General features: G+C 44.1%; 1 protein-coding gene across 4 annotated transcripts in view; it reads right to left on the reverse strand.

Moving 5' to 3' along the window:
- Positions 1–20,161, reverse strand: part of KIDINS220 (kinase D interacting substrate 220) — a 306,588-nt gene that overhangs the window by 260,222 nt on the left and 26,205 nt on the right. For all 4 annotated transcript variants that reach the window (XM_033937373.1, XM_033937372.1, XM_033937370.1 and 1 more), the window contains exons 2-3: positions 12,650–12,795; positions 915–1,013 (exon numbers count right to left, since the gene is read on the reverse strand). In XM_033937373.1, the coding sequence (XP_033793264.1) occupies positions 915–1,013; positions 12,650–12,757 (207 nt within the window). In that variant the 5' untranslated portion in view covers positions 12,758–12,795. The remainder of the gene's footprint in view (positions 1–914; positions 1,014–12,649; positions 12,796–20,161) is intronic.

A 20,161-nucleotide genomic window follows, 5' to 3' on the forward strand; every position in this document is an offset into this window, starting at 1 on the left:
TGTCAAAATTTAAACAATATTTTTGCTAATTATTATCCATATTCTATTTACACAGATAAAATAAAATGTTTTTCTTCTACCTTTGTTGTCTGGATGTTTTATTTTCCCTTCATGTTGGTTCCAGTTTCTTTTTTCTGCTTTCCTGTCATCTGCTAATTCTCCTTCAAGTGGCTGCTATCCATTTGTCTTTTCTACTCTCTCCTGTCTATTCCCTCACTATACCTACCTCAAAACATATTGATAATTCCTTTTTAGCTCTTTTCTGCCTCTTTCTTACCCTTCTCTTCTTTTCAGCTACCTATCAAATTTCCATCTTCTCTCCCAGTCCCTGATGTCAGGCTATGAGGGTAGGGAGGAGATGCTGGGCTATAAGGGTGGAGGAAGGAAGATGCTGAGACTGGTAGAACCCTGAGGGAGAGGAAGGGGTGGCAAGGAAATGGATAAGAGGATAGATATAACAGAAGGTAGAAATATGGTAATGGAGGTAGATTGAAGAGGAAGTGGTTAAGGTGGGGGGGTCCCATAAATGATTTATGTAAGGACAGTATTAATTCTTTTTTCTTGATATGCATCTGAGCATAGTATTAGTTTTCTCTATTGCTTTATTAATCACAATTTCTCTTACAGTTTGCAAATACTGTATCGTCTTCTTTTATAATATAAGAAACTAGGCAATCCCTAGAATAAACAATATAACAATATAACAATAACAAAACTGCAATATTACAATTTGAAATGTTTATTAAATTTAAAAAAAAAAAATTAAACAACATTGATGGAGCAACCTTCGGGTCATCCAAGAGGATTACTACTATGCTACCTTTATTTAAGCAAGTACTATAGTTACTCCTTTGTTGGATCATAGAAAAGTATATTTCTTTTTGTTGTTGGTAAAATGTAAAATTATTACTTACTATATCGTCCAAATTGCAGTTAGCGCCTTTGTCAAGAAGCTCTCGGACTATTTCCAGGTTGCCTTGTTCAGCTGCCACCATTAATGGAGTCTGACCATTCTGCAATGAAAAATAACTTCAAATATCCGAACAGGCAAGAAATATTCTAAAATTATTGCTAAATGAATACAGCTTATGAGGTAATAATGCAATCTTGTAGCTGTACAATTTCATTTATTCTTTTAATGTATGTTTTATTCAGAGTTGGCATATTAGAAACTGATGAAATCCATAAATTCTCTCATTACTAATACAGGGCTCCTTTTACTAAGGTGCGCTAGCATTTTTAGCACTCGCACGAAATTACCGAGCGCTATGCTTCTAGAATAACGCCAGCTCAATGCTGGCGTTAAAGTCTAGTGCGCGCTATTCCTCGCGTTAAGGCCCTAACACACCTTAGTAAAAGGAGCCCACAGTCAAACAGAATTTTCATAACATATAAAGATATACAGTAGCAGATAAGGACCACTTGGTCTACACAATATGCCCTTATTAATAGGTTTCCACTCTCTAAAAATACTGTACATTAGTAATTAGCTCACAGCATTAAAATGCTTCAACAGTCAATCTCTTAGTGGGTGTGGTTACAGTCGACTCCACCTAAATGCATGTCAGTTAAGCGCACGCTTCGGTTATCTGCACCCGACCCACCATGATCCCGGTTTTTTTACATTTAAGTCAATGGACGTAAACTCCGGATATTTGTAATTCTGATAAGCACACAATCCGCTAATGCACACTGATGTCGTAGGTCCCACCTCCATTCTTTCACGTAACATTCATTCCGGTTAAAAGCAATCAAGTAGATGAGCCATGTGTTTCGGAACAGCAGTCTAGGCCTGGCCATGTGTTCGAACTTTCAGAACTGTACCGTGGCGTCGCATGGACAAAAATCATTGTCTTTGGCTGAACATGTCCACTATGCTGATGTCAGACGCCGCTTTGCCGTTCTTATTACAGCACTTGTACATAAATTGGAAGGGCCTGTCCCCTGAGAGTGGTGTACTCCAGGTCCTCCTGCTGTTGCTCACACAGATGAACTGTAGTATGGTCTCCAAATTAAAGCAATAGAGACCTATACACCGCTTTCAAACGTAGCGAAGCTGTTGGCTTCAAGGTGCCTGCCTGTTGAATATAAAAGCATCAAAAAACAATGGATAAACGCAAACTTCAAACGTCATTACAGGTCATTTGTCCTAAGATATGTGATGGCAGTTATTGATGCAAGCATGAATTTCTGCCCCCGAGCTGCTGATCTCGCGAGAAAAATGACGGTGCTCAACTCTCTTCACATGGTACTCTGATTAAGAACACACTCTGTTTAAACGCACGTGGTGAACCAGTCCAAAGGGCTTGCAGTTAAGTGGAGTCAACTGTATTTTAAATGACATGACTGTTTCCATGAAAAATCTGTCATCTTTTCATTGAAGCTCTATCAGAAAAGCACAGTTACTTACTGTAACAGGTGTTATCCAGGGACAGCAGGCAGCTATTCTCACATATGGGTGACGTCATCGATGGAGCCCGGATGCGGACGCCTCACAAGCAGACTTGCTTGAAGAAACTCGAAGTTTCGAGTCGCCTGCACCGCGCATGCGCGAGTGCCTTCCCGCCCAGCGCAGGGCGCGTCTCCTCAGTTCAGATAGCTAGCAGAGAAGCCAACCAGGGGAGGTGGGTGGGTTGTGAGAATAGCTGCCTGCTGTCCCTGGATAACACCTGTTACGGTAAGTAACTGTGCTTTATCCCAGGACACTCCAACTTAGATAGTATAGTAGCGCTAGATAATATATCAATGCTTTATAAATTCTTTCTTAGCCCAGTTTCTTTACAACTGTACATCTTAGGTGGTGAAATTCTTCATGATTCCAAGTACTATTTCCCAACTATTTACTTATTTCAATTATTTTATATATTATTATTATTACTTTTTTTATTTTTTTTGAATGGCTGGTTATACTAGGAGAAGCTATGCTGTAATGTCCAGTTCCCCCGACCTTGAGAAAGTTTGGCAAACGCGTCGGGAAGGGGAATGGACTTTGAATAAGCTAAGTCTATTATATATTTATATAAAATAATTGAATTAAGTAAATAGTTGGGAAATAGTACTTGGAATCATGAAGAATCTCACCACCTGTATCTATTGATAAGGGTGGATCTCTGAATTCCTAAGATGTACTGTTGTAAAGAAACTGGACTAAGAAAGAATTTATAAAGCATTGATATATTATCTAGCGCTACTATACTATCTAAGTTGGAGTGAACTGTTTTGGTGTAAAGAGTGAAATTCTCTTTATCTATCTATCTATCTATCTATCTATCTATCTATCTATCTATCTATCTATCTATCTATCTATCTATCTATCTATCTATCTATATATATATATATATATATATATATATATATATATATAAAATCGGAGGTGTGTATGTGCCGCGATCACGCAAAAATGGCTTGACCGATTTGAACGAAACTTGGTATGCAGATCCCTCACTACCTGGGATGATATGTTCTGGGGGTCTCGCGGCCCACCTGCACACGTGAGCAGAGCTACAAACAGAAAATCAGATTTCACCCATTCATGTCAATGGAAAAAATGTAAAAAGCTGCCATTCTCACAGTAATTCAAAAACGGCTTGACCGATTTGAACGAAACTTGGTATGCACATCCCTCACTACCTGGGATGATATGTTCTGGGGGTCTCGCGGCCCACCTGCACACATGGGCGGAGCTACAAACAGAAAATCAGATTTCACCCATTCATGTCAAGGAAAAAATGTAAAAAGCTGCCATTCTCACAGTAATTCAAAAACGGCTTGACCGATTTGAACGAAACTTGGTATGCAGATCCCTCACTACCTGGGGTGATATGTTCTGGGGGTCTTGCGGCCCACAACTCTATGTTGCTTGCTCAAGGGTGGGTTCACCAAAGAATTTATATGTTCTTGCTCCAGGAGGTGAAACTAAAATTGTTGTTTATAATCACGTTTTGCGTTAGTTTTATTGTATTCATTTTGTCAAATATTTCACATTATAATTTGAATATTGTACTTTTTATTAAGCTGTAAAAAAATAATTTCATTCACCACTATAAAGTATCTTTATTTGAATCCATTTACAGTGTTATTGCTATAATTAAATACCCGTGCAACGCCGGGGCATCAGCTAGTATATACTATAATTATTGAAAGATGGTTCAAATGCAGACGACCAAAGAATTATCCCAGGACAAGCAGGTAGGTATTCTCACATATGGGTGACCTCCAAGCTAACCAGAATGGGACAGTGGGAGTGTTGGCAATTTAGGAGAATAAATTTTGTAATACTGTTTGGCCAAACTGTCCATCCCATCTGGCGAAAGTATCCAGGCAATAGTGAGAAGTGAAGGTATGAACCGAGGATCAAGTAGCAGCTCTACAAATTTCCTCAATAGGTGTAGATCTGAGGAAACCTACTGAAGTTGCCATAGCTCTGACTTTATGGGCTGTGACTTTACTGTGAAGGGGCAATCCAGCCTGGGCATAGCAGAATGAGATACAAGCCGCCATCCAGTTGGAGATGGTACACTTAGAAATAGGATGGCCCAACTTATTTGGATCGAAGGAGACAAAAAGTTGAGGAGCAGTTCTGTGTGGTTTGGTGCGTTCCAAGTAGAAGGCCAAAGCACGTTTACAGTCCAGAGTTTGAAGAGCTGATTCTCTAGGGTGAGAATTAGGCTTTGGAAAAAAAACACTGGACGAACAATGGATTGGTTGAGATGAAATTCCGAGACCACTTTAGGGAGGAATTTCAGATAAGTACGAAGAATCACTTTGTCATGATGGAACACCGTGAATGGTGGGTCAGCAACTAAAGCTTCAGCTCACTGACTCTTCGAGCAGAAGTGAGGGCAATGAGAAACACCACTTTCCAAGTGAGATACTTCAGATGAGCCTTATCAATTGGTTCAAATGGAGGCTTCATGAGTTGAGTAAGGACAACATTGAGGTCCCAAACCACAGGAGACGGTTTGAGAGGAGGTTTGACATTGAAGAGTTCTTTCATGAATTTGGAAACCACATGATGAGCAGAGAGGGGTTTCCCTTCAATAGGCTAATGGAAAGCCGCAATTGCACTGAGATGGACTCGGATCGATGTAGACTTGAGGCCAGAATTGGATAAGTGCAAAAGGTAGTCCAAAACAGAAGATAAGGAGGAATACTGAGGCTCCTTATGATGAGAAAAACACCACATAGAAAATCTAGTCCATTTTTGGTGATGGCATTGTCTAGTGGTAGGCTTCCTAGAAGCTTCCAAAACATCTCTTACAGATTGAGAAAACTGAAGAGGGGTTATGTTGAAAGGTACCAAGAAGTGAATGTACCAAGCTGTCAGGTGTAGAGACTGCAGGTTGGGATGAAGCAGAGATCCTTGACTGTGTAAGCAGAGAAGGAAAAACTGGTATGGCTCCCTGCTGCTGAGTTGAAGCTGAAGGGAGTACCAAGGTTGTCTTGGTCACCGAGGAGCAATTAGAATCATGGTGACATTATCGTTCTTCAACTTGACCAGAGTCTTGGGAATGGAGGAAATGCATAGAGGAAAAGATTTGACCATTCCAGAAGAAAAGCATCTGCCTCCAGGCGATGAGGAGAGTATATCCTGGAGCAAAATTGAGGCAGTTTGTAGTTGTGGGGAGTTGCAAAGAGGTCTATCTGAGGCGTTCCCCATTGTGAAAAAATTTGATGAATAGGGGCAGAATGAAGTGTCCATTCGTGAGGCTGCAGGAGACGACTCAAGTTGTCCGCCAAGCAATCAATTCTTTGCCCTTGAATGTAGACAGATTTGAGGAAGGTGTTGTGGCAGATTGCCCAGTCCCAAACCTTCAGAGCTTCTTGACAAAGGGAGGCAGATCCTGTATCACCCTGTTTGTTGACGTAATACATGGCGACTTGGTTGTCCATCCGGATGAGGACTACCTGGTCGTGAAGATGTTGAAAAGCATTGAGAGCCTTGAAAATCGCTCTGAGTTCCAATAGATTGATGTGACACTGACGATCTGTACTGGTCCAGTGGCCTTGTGTACGGAGACCACCATCAAGATGAGCGCCCCAAGCATAGGTCGTAGAGTCTGTCATGAGAACCTTCTGATGGGGGGGGCGTTTTCCCTTCCCTTCCAGGAGGAACGGTGGTATAGACCTTGGAAGGATGGGACCTCTTTAAGGAGGACTCAACAAGGAGGGATTGATGAGGTAACTGTGAGTTGTCAAATCCTTTGCGATGCACAGTTTTATACCTAGAGTCCAATTTGCCTGGAACAGCTGGTATGGAAAAAGGTGTTTCCATGCATCCGACCAAAAGTCTGATTTAAAAGCTTATGAAGTAGAAACTTAAGAGACTCTGCCGGAGGTTGAGGAAGATGCATGACTTCTAGATACTCCTTAGAGTATTTGGAGCCAGTATCTAATTGAAGATCCAAGTCCACAGCCATCTGACGAAGGAAAGACGAGAAAGATAGCTGATCTGCCAATGCTTTGCCTCGAGAAGGACTCGAGGACGTTGAGGCAGCCTGGGTCGAAGATGAAGCTTCAACAGGGAAAAAGGCATCAAAGGAACCTGGTGACTTGGATGAGACAATCGAACCCGGGATATGCTTGAGGTCTGGCATCGGAGACCTCGAACGAGGAGTCAGTGGTCTGGTCGAGGTTGGAATAGATCGAGGCTTAGAGGAAGATGATCTGTCCTGAGAAGAACTATGCCTGGAAGGATACCTCGATGAAGGGCTCGAACGTCGGTGAGAACTGTGTCTGGAATCAGATCTCGAGGATCAAGGAGACCTCGCCTCGGAGACGAGAGCAGCCGATGCCAGCGGATGAATAGGACTAGAGGCTGTAGATCGAAACTCTACAGGCTTTGTGGAGGAACCTCGATGCACTCCCAAAGACTCTGCTCCTTGTATAGAGTGTGAGGATTCCCGTCGAGGCACTCGCAAAAAATCTGCTCCTTGCTTCACGTGCTTGGATGCCAAACCAGACACTCGCAGAGACTCTGCTCCCTGCAATGAGTGTGTAAGTTCAGACTGGGGCAAAGTAAGTGGCTCGACCTCGCGGGAGACTGCTGAATGCCCAGGCTGGATAAGAGGAAGCAGTTTGGGTCCCATGTTAGTAAGGAACTGAATAAACTGCTTCTCTAACATGGTCTGGAAAGAAGCCGGCAAGGATGGATCCACGTCTGAAACCGGACCACCTGCTTTGACGATCTGAGTGCACACAGGTTATGTGTCTTCCTGCTCCAATATTCTGTGCTCTACTTGTTAGGCTTCTGAACTAAAGCAGCCTCCTTCCTCTACATCCCTGCTTGATAGGAAATTGAAAACATCTGTTAAACCATGCCTAACTGAGGCAGACAGTCAACTCTACTATATTATACTTCTTGATACCCCAAGCAGGTGAAACAAACCTACAGGAAAGATCATCATCAAGGTAAAAACCTAATCGTTCTTTCCAGTGAAACGAGTATAGAGGTCCTGGATAACTGCGATGCACCTAAGCAGTCCCTAGAATTTGAGGCAGGACAGATGAGCCCGCTGCCAGCACAGAGGACCCAAAAGTTGCATCCAGGTGAGCTGCCACATACTGTACACCCTGTAAAACTTCATGAAAATATGAAGGGTAGACCAAGTCACTGCCCTACAAATTTCCTCAGGTGAGATTCTGCCTAGGAAGCTGCCACACCTCTATTGGAGTGTGCATTTAATGTTATCAGGGATTTTTTTTCCACTCCCGATATACACTACTGATTTAGCCATGGTTAAGATTGCACATCAGAAAAGGCTAACTGGTGGATGCAGCCACAATGCTCCCATCAAAAATCTGGATACATTTGGGTGCACAGCTAGCAGGACTATATCCACCCATGCCCTAAAGCAGTGGTCTCAAACTCAAACCTTTTGCAGGGACACATTTTGGATTTGTAGGTTCTTGTAAGGCCTCATAAAAAAACAGTTACTGTATTTTTAGCTCCTTAAGATGCACCTGACCATGAGATGAACCCTAGATTTAGAGGAGGAAAACAAGAAAAAAACATTCTGAACCAAATTCGCCCTGCCAGGCTCTGCACCCAACTCCACACTCCTTGCCAGGCTCTGCACCCTGTCCCCCCTCCCTGCCAGGCTCTGTACCCTATCTCCCCCTCTGGTGATCTAGTGGTAGGCCGGGACAGGGCACACGGCAGGCAGGCCTAGTGGCCGGCAAGCAGGCCGGCCTAGTGACAAGCCCCATACCCCCCACGTACTTTAAATCATCCCCCATCGCCCCATGTGCCACCCCAGTACCTTAAATCATCCCCCACGTACCCCCAGTACCTTTTATAATCATCCCCCCTTGTACCTTTTTAATCCTACCCTCCCTTGTACCTTTAAATCATACCAGCCCCCCCCCATACCTTTTTTTTTTTTTTAAACCCCATGCCTTTTTTAAATTCTTTCCTCCCTCGACGGCTCCTTACTATTTCTGGGCAGCAGGTGCACAATTCAGGAGCACGGCGATCAGGGCCAAGCTTTACACGCTCCCGCTTGGGCCCGTGCTGCTTTCCGAATGGCTTCCGGCAGTTCTCACGAGAACTGCAGCCAGCCATTCGGAAAATGGCGCAAGCCCAAGCGGGAGTGTGTAAAGCTTGGCCCTGACCACCGTGCTCCTGAAGCGTGTGCCTGCCGCTGGGAAATACAGAGCCGTACGCTGGATCACCAGGCTTGGAAAAAGGTTTTGCGGTGGCGACGACAGAAGCGGGGGGTTTGTTAAAAAAAAAAAGTAGTGCAGCTGCGGCGCAGGGGGGTGTTTTGGAATTGTACAGGGGGGCGGAGAGCGGTGCTGAAAGGTAGTGCAGCTGCAGTGTGGAGGAGTGTTTAGTAATTGTACTGGGGGGATGGCGAGCAGTGCGGGGGGTGTTTTGCAATTGTATGGGGGGGCAGGCGGGTAGTGTTTAACAAGGTGGTGCAGCTGGTGCGCGGGGGGGGGTGTTGCAGCTGTGCAAGGGATTCAAATTTTGCACCTTCGCTCAATAAGACGCACCGAGATTTCCACCCACTTTTGGGTGGAAAAAAGTGCATCTTATGGAGCGAAAATACGGTAATGTCTTATTAAAGAAATGACAATTTTGCATGAGGTAAAACTCTTTATAGTTTATAAATCTTTCCTTTTGGCTAAGTCTTAATAATAATATTGTAATTTATAGCTAGAGAGACATATGATCAAGAAACTGTTTTATTTTAATTTTGGGATTATGATAAACATATCGAGGGCCTTAAAATAGTGCCTGATGGGCTGCATGTGGCCCCCGGGCCGTGAGTTTGAGACCACTGCCCTAAAGCATAAGAGATCCACTATTTGTCCTTATGCAAACCGACAACCAGGCCTTTCTCGAGGCCATCCTGAAGAAACACCAGGACTAAGGCAATTGGCGCCTGAAAAGGCTCTTTATTTCTGTTATTGCACCATGCTTTAAACGTCTTCCAGTACTTTGCAGAGGCAGCAACCATCACTGGTTTCTTAAACGTGAGGAGAGTTGCCACAACCACATCCAAATAACCTCTGCGTTCTAGAGTCTCTTGCTCAAGAGCCATGCCATAAGCCCAAAGTATTCCAGATCCTCCAAGGCAATTGGCCCTTGTGACAGCAAGGATGGATGAAGAGGTAGCCTAAGGCTTCTGTCCCTTTGCAGTCACACTAGATCTACGTACAGGGCCTGGCGTGGACCATCACTGCATCAAGTCATTCATGCCTATGCTTCCAGGTTCATACCTTCGGCTGAAGAAACTTACAGCCTTCTTTGTTGGATGCTGTTGCCATGAGATTGAATATCAGCTGTCTCCACCATCAAACAATGCAGCCACGAACACATTCTGGGACAGTGAGCACTCCCCGGGATCCAGGGTTTGCTGGCTCAGATAACCTAACTTGAACATTATCCACTCCCGCTACATGAGCTGCAGAAAGCACCTGTAGGTGAATTCCACCTATTAAAATAACTTGTGGGTTTCTAAACTCAGGGGAGCACTCTTGGTGCTTCCCTGCTGGTTTACATATGCCACAACTGTGGCACTGTCCGAGAAGACCCCCAAAATGGGGGTCTCGGTTTATATTCTGGCCAGCGCCCACCCACTTCACTCCCAAACTTGTTGCAGGCCTCCACCAGGCCACCAGGCTCTGAACCATCTCCCTTCTTTGCCCTGTCCATTGTACCTCCTCTCTGCCGATATCCTGCTTGTGCCACACCTTCTGTATGACCCGCGTACCTGGAATCTCTGGTGGTCCAGAGGTGTAGCGGGCAGGAGGGAGCTTTCTGCGCTCCTGCTCCATTGCTAATCTAGTCATTGTCGTGAGTTCTGGCTTCAGCTGTACCAAGCAGGAGCGCACTTTGGGCGCTGCTGCTCGACGCTGAGCAGCTTCCTGAAGAGCTCCCATGAATTCTTGCGAGACTCGCCGCAGCCATTCAGGAATCTTCTCAGTGCCAAGCACCAGCGCCCAAAGCGTACTTCTGCTCGATACAGCTGAACCGCCAGAACTTGGGGCAGCAACCAGCGAGGCAGGAGCACAGAAGGCTCGCTTCTGCCCACTACACCTCTGGACCACCAGGGATTCCAGGTACACGGGTCATAAGGAAGGCGCAGCGGTATGCAGGATATCGGCGAGAGGAGGTACAATGGACAGGGCGGGGGGGGGGGGACAGGGCGCAGAGCCTTGAAGGGAGGGGGGACAGAGTAGAGAGCCTGACAGGGAAGGGGGCTGGGTGCAGAGCCTGGCAGAGAAGGGGGCTGGGTGCAGTGCCTGGCAGGGGAAGGAGGGAAGGGGACTGGATGCAGTCCTGGCACGGAGGGACTGGGTACAGAGCCTGGCAGGGCAGGACACTTGAATATTAAGCCACCCATCGTATATTCAAGTCAACCACTTTTCCTCCTTTTGGGGGGGGGGGGAAATGAGAGTCTCGACTTATATTCGAGTATATACAGTAATATATTAGGAGATAACTACCGCGTTTCCCTGAAAATAAGACAGTGTCTTATATTCATTTTGGGCCCAAAGAAATTCTAGAATTGGGGGGCATAAGATGAAGGTGAAAGGGAACAGATTCAGAAGTAACCTCAGAAAATATTTTTTCACGGAACGGGTGGTGAAAGCTTGGAATGGCCTCCCGGTGGAGGTGGTGGTGGCAAAAAGTGTATCTGAATTCAAGAAAGCTTGTGACAAGTATGTTGGATCTCTAGGAAAGAGGAAGGGATGGCATGGTTAGGAGGACTAGATAGGCTCCCTTTATTCCTTTTGAGTAATTTTTGTATTTTTTTATCATATTTATTATATAAATTAACACATTAGAATATTTCTGTATTATGTTTTTTATTTTTTTATCTTTTTAAGATTTCATTGTAAACCACTTAGACAGTTTGATGGGCAATATATCAAATTTTTAATAAACTTGGAAATTTGCATATGGTCTTAATCTGCCTTAATTTTTCTGTTTCTACTACTACTATTAATTATTTCTATAGCGCTACCAGACATACACAGAGCTGTACACAGTCACATAGAAGACAGTCCCTGCTCGAAAGAGCTTACAATATAAACAAACAAGACAAACAGGATGTCATGGATACAGTTAAGGGGAACGGTTAATCTGCTGGCTAGGTTGGTGGACAGTTGGGTTATGGATTGAAGGCTATATCAAAAAAGTGGGTTTTCAGTCTGCCTTTAAACAAGGTAAGTGAAGGAGCTTGGCGGACAAACTTGGGTAATTTATTCCAGGCATAGGGGGCAGCTAGATGAAAGGAATGAAGTCTGGAATTGGCAGTGGAGGAGAAGGGTACAGCTAAGAGCAGCTTAACTAAGGAACGGAGTTCTCTGGGAGGTGTATAAGGAGAGAGGAGAGATATTGAGGGGCAGCAGAATGAACACACTTGTAGGTCAGAAACAGGAGCCTGAACTGTATGCAAAGGTGGATAAGGAGCCAATGAAGTGATTTAAGGAGATGGGTGACACGAATGTAGCGAGATTGGTTGAAGATGAGTCATGCAGCACAGTTTTGCAAAGAAAGCAGGGGGAAAGGCGGCACTGCGGGAGACCAGTTAGAAGTAGATTGCAGTAATCTAAGCATGAGGTTATAAGAGTGTGGAGAAGGGTCCAGGTAGTGTGCTCAGAGAGGAAGGGGCAAATTTTGGCAATGTAGAGATAGAAGTGACGGGCCTTAGCAGTTTGTTGGATGTGTGTAGAAAAATAGAGGTTGGAATCGAACACCACTCCAACTTTGCGAGCAGAGGAGATTGGAACAATGACAGTATTATTTATAGAGACGGAGAACAGATGAAGAAGAACAGAGGGTTTAGGAGGAAAGAGGAGCAGCTCAGTCTTAGACAAATCTAGTTTCAGATGATGGCAGGACATCCAAGCAGCAACGTGAGCCAAACAGACAGACTTTTTCTTGAACTTTAGGTGAAATTTTGGGTGTAGAGAGGTAGATCAGGCAGTCATCAGCATATACAGTAGGTGGTACTGGAAGCCATGGGAGGAGATCAGGGCACAGAGGGAAGTGGTGTAGAGAAAGCAAAGAAGAGGTCCTAAGACAGAACCCCTGGGGGTACACCAATTACTAGCGTGGTAGCTATTAGTCCTAGAAAAGTTATACAAGAAATAGTGCAGGTTATCATATATCATAAAATCAAATTTCTCATACCTCATTTCGCTCATCCACATCTTTGCATTTTTCAAGAAGTGTTTTCAAGGCAGCAGTATTTCCTTCTTCCACATAGGACAGCAGGCTCTGAGACACTAGGCTCGCCATCGTCGTGAGAAGTGTGACTCACCAATATGCCAGAAAAACTATATTAAAAAAGTACTTAAAATAAATAGGAAATATTAACACAATTATGTAGCTCTATAGTACCTTGAAATATGAGAAACATATTAATGGATACTTGGAAAACATTAAGGTTTGTAGACAAATTAACTACTGATTCTATTTTAAAATCGAAACAGACTATTTGGGTAAACTCCAAGATACAAATAGGCGGGTTTAAGGTTGTCTGGAAAGATTGGATTAAAGCAGGTATAAGATCATTAACGGAAGTAATTGATAATGGTAAGATGCTTGAATTTTCACAATTGCAACATAAATATGGTCATAAAAACAAAATTATAAGTGGTTGCAATTGAAGCAGGCTATTCAGGTGGGGTTCCCTGAATGGAAATCTTTAAATGATCATTACAGCTTAGAATTCTTATGTTTCCAGGCAGATTTTCTGGGTCACCAGGCCGCAAAGTGGTATAAAATTATATCTAATTATTTGAATAAGAAGCCTAAAAATGGATTAAGAGATATTTGGAGCATTGAGATTAAGCATCAGATTAATGCATCTCAATGGCCACGTATTTGGTCTTGGAGAATTAAAGGTACGATGTCAGCATCTATTAGGCAAACATGGTATTTTTTTGTTGCATAGAGCATTCTGGACCCCTACTAGATTACAAAAATTAGATTGCTCTAAGTCTAATAGATGCTGGCATTGTAAAATTGAAGTTGGAACTCTAGACCATCTTTTATTTTATTGTCCCTGTATTCAGGCATTTTGGATATCAATATGGGATCAAGTTAATATGTTGATGGAGAGTCTTGTGGCTTTATCCTATGACACAGTGATTTTTGGAATGTGTATGAGGGCCAAATGCCAAATATCTGCAGCAAACAAATTATTGTTGATTCTTACGGGAGTGGGAATTCAACAGATAACAACTAATTGGAAAGACTGTTCTAGATTGAATTTTAATTTTTGGTGGAACTCAGTTTGTCATATGTATAAGATGGAAAGATTTCTTGCGATACAGAGAGGGTATTTTAAAAGATTTCAAGAGGTGTGGAGGCCATTAATTGAATATTATAACGAGTAAAGTTTATTCTTTTTCCTTAGGGGATAATATATAGAAATGGGATGGGATGGGAGGGATAGGGAGGGAAAAATATTGGAAATATGTTGTTATGAAAAATAAGGAGATATATGTAATAGGATGGGATATTTATTGTTGTGCATTACTGGGTATAATAAAATGTTTAAAGTGTTTGAGGAAGAAGGATGGGGGGAGGGACAGATTTCATGTCAGATTAATTGTATTATCAAAAAGGGATGTATAGTTATATATAAATTTGGAAGGAATATTTTATTGATATGGAAAAGGGTGGGAGGTGGGGGGGGAAATAAAAACATGTATAATAATATTATTTAAGAATGCCAAGTGTGTTATGTAAATTAATTGTAATAATACTGTACACTTGTTGAAAGAAATAAAAAGGAATAAAGATTTAAAAAAAAAAAAAGAAATATGAGAAACAGCTTACTGAAGTCCCATGTCAAGACTCTTGAAATAAGAGTCAAGTCTAGCCCAATTGTTAAAATTGGTTCTAAACCCTATCTTCACAAACAAAAGCTGCAAATTGAAATTTTGACCTAATTTTTGACTTACCGTATTTTCACCCATATACCGCGCACCCGTGTAAAACGCGCACACGGGTATAGCGCGCGGAGAACACAAATTTATGTTAAAAAAATATAGCGCGCACACGCGTATACCAAAACCTCCTCCCGCCTACTCCGAACCGGCATCCTCCCCCCCGCTCGCTTACCCGAGAGAGCATTTTTTTTCAATTTGAATCTGGCATTCCCCCTGCGAACCGGCATCCTCCCCACCCCCTGCTTGCGTCACCCCCCCTCCCCCGCGATCCTACATCCCCCCCCAGCACCGCAAAACATCTCTTACCCGATTGGGCACCGGCACCAGCACCAATGCACAGGATGTGCCAGTGCCAGTGCCCAAAGATCCTCCCTCGTTGGGTTGGGCTGGGCTGGGCTGGGCAGTGCGGTGCGATGCGAAAGAAATCCTCCTTCTTCCTGCGGCGGGCTGGACTAGGCTTTGAGCATTTGCGCATGCTCAAAGCCTTCTGGTCTCGCTCTCTCCGAGAGCTCGGAGAGAGCGAGACCAGAAGGCTTTGAGCATGCGCAAATGCTCAAAGCCTAGTCCAGCCCGGCGCAGGAAGATGGAGGATCTCTTTCGCACTGCCCAGCCCAGCCCAACGAGGGAGGATCTTCGGGCACTGGCACTGGCACATCCTGTGCATTGGTGCTGGTGCCGGTGCCCAATCGGGTAAGAGATGTTTTGCGGTGCTGGGGGGGATGTAGGATCGCGGGGGAGGGGGGTGATGCAAGCGGGGGGGAGGATGCCAGTTCGCAGGGGGGATGCTGGATCGGATTGAAAAAAAAAAGTTGTAAAACACGCTCATGCGTATAACGCACAAGGTTATGCACGGTTTGTAAAAATCGTGTATAACGCACGCGTTATATGCGTGAAAATACGGTAATGAAGATTAAGCTTTTACATAGCTCAAAAAGTTCCATTTACTAAGCGAAAGGTCTCAGAGGAAGACCCAAATGGAGACAGTTAAGTACACACATTTTTGCATGGCCTGAAGCTTCCATCCCCTCCATGCGCATGCCATAGCATGTGGTGCATGCATGCTTCCCCACTGGCAATCCGGTGCAATCAGCACAAAAATTAAAGAGATCAGATGCTGAGGATTCCATCCCTGTCAATTTTTCACAAACTCAAGGGGAATAAAAATCCAAGATGGCCACCGCCTGAAAATTTGCGCCAAAAAAACAGCTCGTGGAAAATTAATGAAAAAAGAGAAAACGCTGAAAAAGGTGTTTTGGAGGTGGGAGACCTGAACCCTACCCCAGAAACCTCTAAAAATGACTTTTGTCAAACACATCCCACCCCCTGATTTTCGTATAGGAAATAATGAGGTTGTATTTGCAGTCTCTGCAGTGCCTGCCTGTCAGCACTCTCTGTGCAGCTGAAGTGAAGGGAAAGGAATTTCTGCCTCAAAATTTCACTAAACAATCCAAAAATCTTCAGGCTGCCAATCAGATGAACCCTAACCAAAACCTCTGCCCCCTCAGAACCTTGAGACAAGAACAGAGGGGAGAAAATGCAGCCTGCACCCTGATACCCCAAGGGCTCTTACTTAGGGTGCATACAGTCTGCTCATAAGCCTCTGAAAGGTTCAGAAGGCAAGCTCACTCCCAGGGGAATGGACCCTGAACTCTGAGGTGGCACACAGCAGGCTGGCTCCACAGGTCCACCCAAAGTTTGCCCTGTTAAGCTGCAGTCCAGCTCCACAGAAACTGCTTCATTTCCCAGGCAGAGCTCTTGAATAAGGAGTTTCAGGGCACCAAAGGCACTGAAACAGTTGATCTTTATGTTGCAAATAAGAAAAATAAGCAGAGCAGAAAAGAACAGAACAAACACTTCTGTACGGTTCGCTTACCGAAAGAAAAAAAACTAGGGCACTCTGTTCCTCTTATGCGAGAGGAGCAGAAAGCAATGACTGTAGCTTTCTGCAAGACCCAGTTTGCGGGTACAGCACTTACTTACCTGTAACAGGTGTTATCCAGGGACAGCAGGGACGGAGCCTAGTACAAACAGTGCTTTAACTTATAGCGAAGCCCAATGCTGGCTCGCAAGATCATCAGTTCTTTGCCCAAATGAAGAAGCCAACTAGGGGAGGTAGGCGGACTATAAGGATATCTCCCTGCTGTCACTGGATAACACCTGTTAAGGTAAGTAACTGTGCATTATCCCAGGACAAGAAGGCAGCATATTCTCACAGATGGGACTCCTTAGCTTAACTGAAAGGGATGAAGGGAGAGTTGTCCTCTAAATAAAGAATAAATGGTGGAGTACCACTGAATGAACTTGGACATACCATGTAATACGAGTATGTACATAGCAATGGAAGAAGGAAATTGGTGAACTAGTAACTAGTACAAAGATGTGATCAATAAGAGTAAAAGGCAAATATTGTAATCCAATAAAGCCATCACTGATTGAGGTTGCTAAATGTAACCTGACCTCACAGTAGCAGCTGAATGCTAACATAGGGTTAGGAAAGCATGATGTTATGAAGACCCCGATAGAATGTCTAGTTGGGTTCTGGAATGTGAGATGTTTAAAGATGAAAAAGAATTAAGATCATGTGATGCAGTAAGCGTGGGCAGACACACCCTGCCTGAGCTCCCGGGCCCCAAGTTTCAATCTCACACTTTAGTCGCCACAGCAATAACTAAACTGATCCCGGAGGATTTCCTTTGGTGGTGAGTTGGTGCATGGACAAATATTTAAAAGCGTCAGCGTTCCCAATGACCACGAAAACCGCTAAAAAAGACTGAGAGCATCAGAAACCTGTCGATGACAAGGTGGCACCAGGCCCCTCCGCAGAGGTGAGTCAGCTATCCCCGGAGGCGCTGCGGGACATAACCTAGGCCGTTATACTGGCGATGCAGCCTAGTATTGATTGGCTTTCAGAACAACTGCAGCGGCTGGAAAATATGATTACGGACAACACTAGACGCACGACTGAACTAGAAACCAGAGTTTGCTGACTCGATGATGCACAGGGGGATCAGACCAAAACAATACAAGCCTTACAGGGATCTTACCCGTGCACAGACAGAGCGGCTGGAAAACCTGGAAAAGAGGTCACGCAGGTTCAATCTCCGGTTCCTGGGGATCCCTGAAACGGTGGCAGGTCCCTCTATTATACAGACCATGGAATCTGGCTGAAGGAGAACTTCCCATTACGGGAGGATTTGGGCCCCATATGCCTTAAAAGGGCACACCGCTTGGGCAGCAAATAAAATCGTGAAGCCCGCCTGTGGATGGCTATCGTCACATTGCTAAATTACAATCACAAGGTTGAAATTCTGCGCAAATATAAACAACTTAGAGACAACTTGGAATTTGGAGATTCTGAGGTGCGCATTTTTCAAGATTACTCGGCAGCCTTGACGGAGAAACGATAAATGTTTTACCCGCTCTGTTCCACCTTGGTGGAGAAAAAAGATGTGATTTATGTTTATTTACCCAGCCATTCTTCGTCTCCAACATCAAGGCCAGTGGCACACTTTTGATTCCTCTATAGAAGCAGCCAACTACCTCAACACCCATTTGCTATACCCACAGGAATCCACTTGATTGTAGTCCGGGACCTCACAGCTATGTTCCTATTATTTCCCTGGTTGGCACCACACCTGTTAGGTCAGTGGTCTCAAACTCGCGGCCCGGGGGCCAAATGCAGCCCACCAGGTTCTGTTTTGAGGTCCTCGGTATGTTTATCATAATCACAAAAGTAAAAAACAGTTTCTTGATCATATGTCTCTTTAGCTATAAATGACAATATTATTGTTAAGACTTAGCCAAAAGGAAAGATTTATAAACTATAAAGAGTTTTACCTCATGCAAAATTGTCATTTCTTTAATAAGACATTAACTATTTTTTTCTGAGGCCCTCCAAGTACCTACAAATCCAAAATGTGGCCCTGCAAAGGGTTCGAGTTTGAGACCACTGTGTTAGGTGGTGGTGTGTATGATACTTTTATCCAAAGGTTATAACTCAGTTGGACCTAATATTATTGTCCTATTTTTCTTGAAAGGTTCTGTTTGTATGCCAATTTGCTTATGTATTTATCATGGTTACTGGGTTTTTTTTTTTTGGGGGGGGCGGATGCTGCTCAGGACATATCTGTTCTCTCTTATGGTATGACTCGGGGGCTCAGAAGGGCATCTTTCCATGATTCTATACACCTACAGGCCTACTTTCGTGAGTCCTGTTGATGTGTCTAGTTCGGAGGGTGGGGAGGGGAAAAGAGGGTGGGGAATGGAGGGATGGGGGGTGGTGTTGGGGGCGTGGGGGAGGATTGGGGATTTTTTATACTGTTGTTATATGTGAGTACTTTATTGTTATATTATTTTTGTTATTGTGGGCGAGTGTATCCTAGGCTTGTTTTTTTTAGTTCTGGGCTCAGTTGCCTAATATTGGATCACCCTTCCTGGGTAGGGCTGGGAGCCTGGGAGGGTATGTCACTGACTATACTAGCACACCACATGATATGCATCCATAGCCATTAATGTCATTAGCTAACTCATTAAGAATAATGTCCTGGAATATGTCAGGTATCACATCCCCCATCAAGAGGACCAAAATATTGAATCAGTTGAAATGCCGCAAAGCTGACATTGTATGCCTCCAAGAAACTCAATTGACAGATATAGAGCACTCCAAACTAGGAACATCTTGGGTGGGAAGGATGTAAGTGGCCTCTGCCCCACAAAAGCGGGCGGGAGTAGCAGTCTTAATTAAAAAGTACCTACCACATACAGTTCGCGTAGTGGAAAGGGATCCACAGGGCCGCTTTTTGCTGCTCCATGACTCAGTGGGAACATAGTCATTCCATCTCTTGAATATTTATGCACCTAACATGTACGACTATTCCTTTTTTGAACACATTCAGGCTCTGATGCTGGAGCACATGGCAGACCCTGTGCTCTTAGCGGGTGACTACAATCGGGTCCTTGATACCAGCCGTGATCGATCCAATCCAGGTATTTTGCCACCGGAGACACGTGGACTCCCCTATCTTTGTGCTGCCTTGGATCTGGTAGACCCGTGGCATCTGCTTCACGCCAACGAGAGGGATTAAACCCATAGATCCAGAGCCCATGGCACACTTTCCAGAATTGATTATATCCTTACCAATAGACAAACCTTTTTAAATATTGACTTGGCGACTATAGAACCCTCGGTCATATCAGATCATTCTTTGATTTGGGTGGCGTTTTCTAAGCTACTTGTTCCACGATGAACATTTTAGAGATTTTCTGTTACAAAAGTGGGATGACTTCCTGGATTTTAATGGCCAACACGTAGAGACACCAGAGTTGTTTTAGAGTACAGCTAAAGTAGTTCTCAGGGGGGACTGTATTGCCTATGTTATAGCTAGAAATCAACGGCTACCTAGGGGAATTCTCCGTTTGGAGCGTGACTTGGCAGCTGCCAAATGTAATTACGCTACGCCTGCATCCTTTACTGCAAAGAAAACTTTGCTTTCTATAGAAATAGCTCTTAACTCTCACATACATGAACGTACCATGAAAATGCTGTTCTATCAAAAATTTAAATATCACAGATATGGGACTCGCTCGGGGAAATTGTTAGCATACCTAACAAAAAGGGCGAGAGGACTGCGGTTTGTATTGGGCCTCAAAGATGGCACGGGGAGGCTACACCATAAAACAGATCAGATTGTGGGTCTTTTTCTGGATTATTTTAAGGACTTCTATGTGAGGTAGGAATTTGGAG

The sequence above is a fragment of the Geotrypetes seraphini genome, chromosome 3, assembly GCF_902459505.1.
Source record: "Geotrypetes seraphini chromosome 3, aGeoSer1.1, whole genome shotgun sequence".
In the NCBI taxonomy this organism is placed as follows: domain Eukaryota; kingdom Metazoa; phylum Chordata; class Amphibia; order Gymnophiona; family Dermophiidae; genus Geotrypetes; species Geotrypetes seraphini.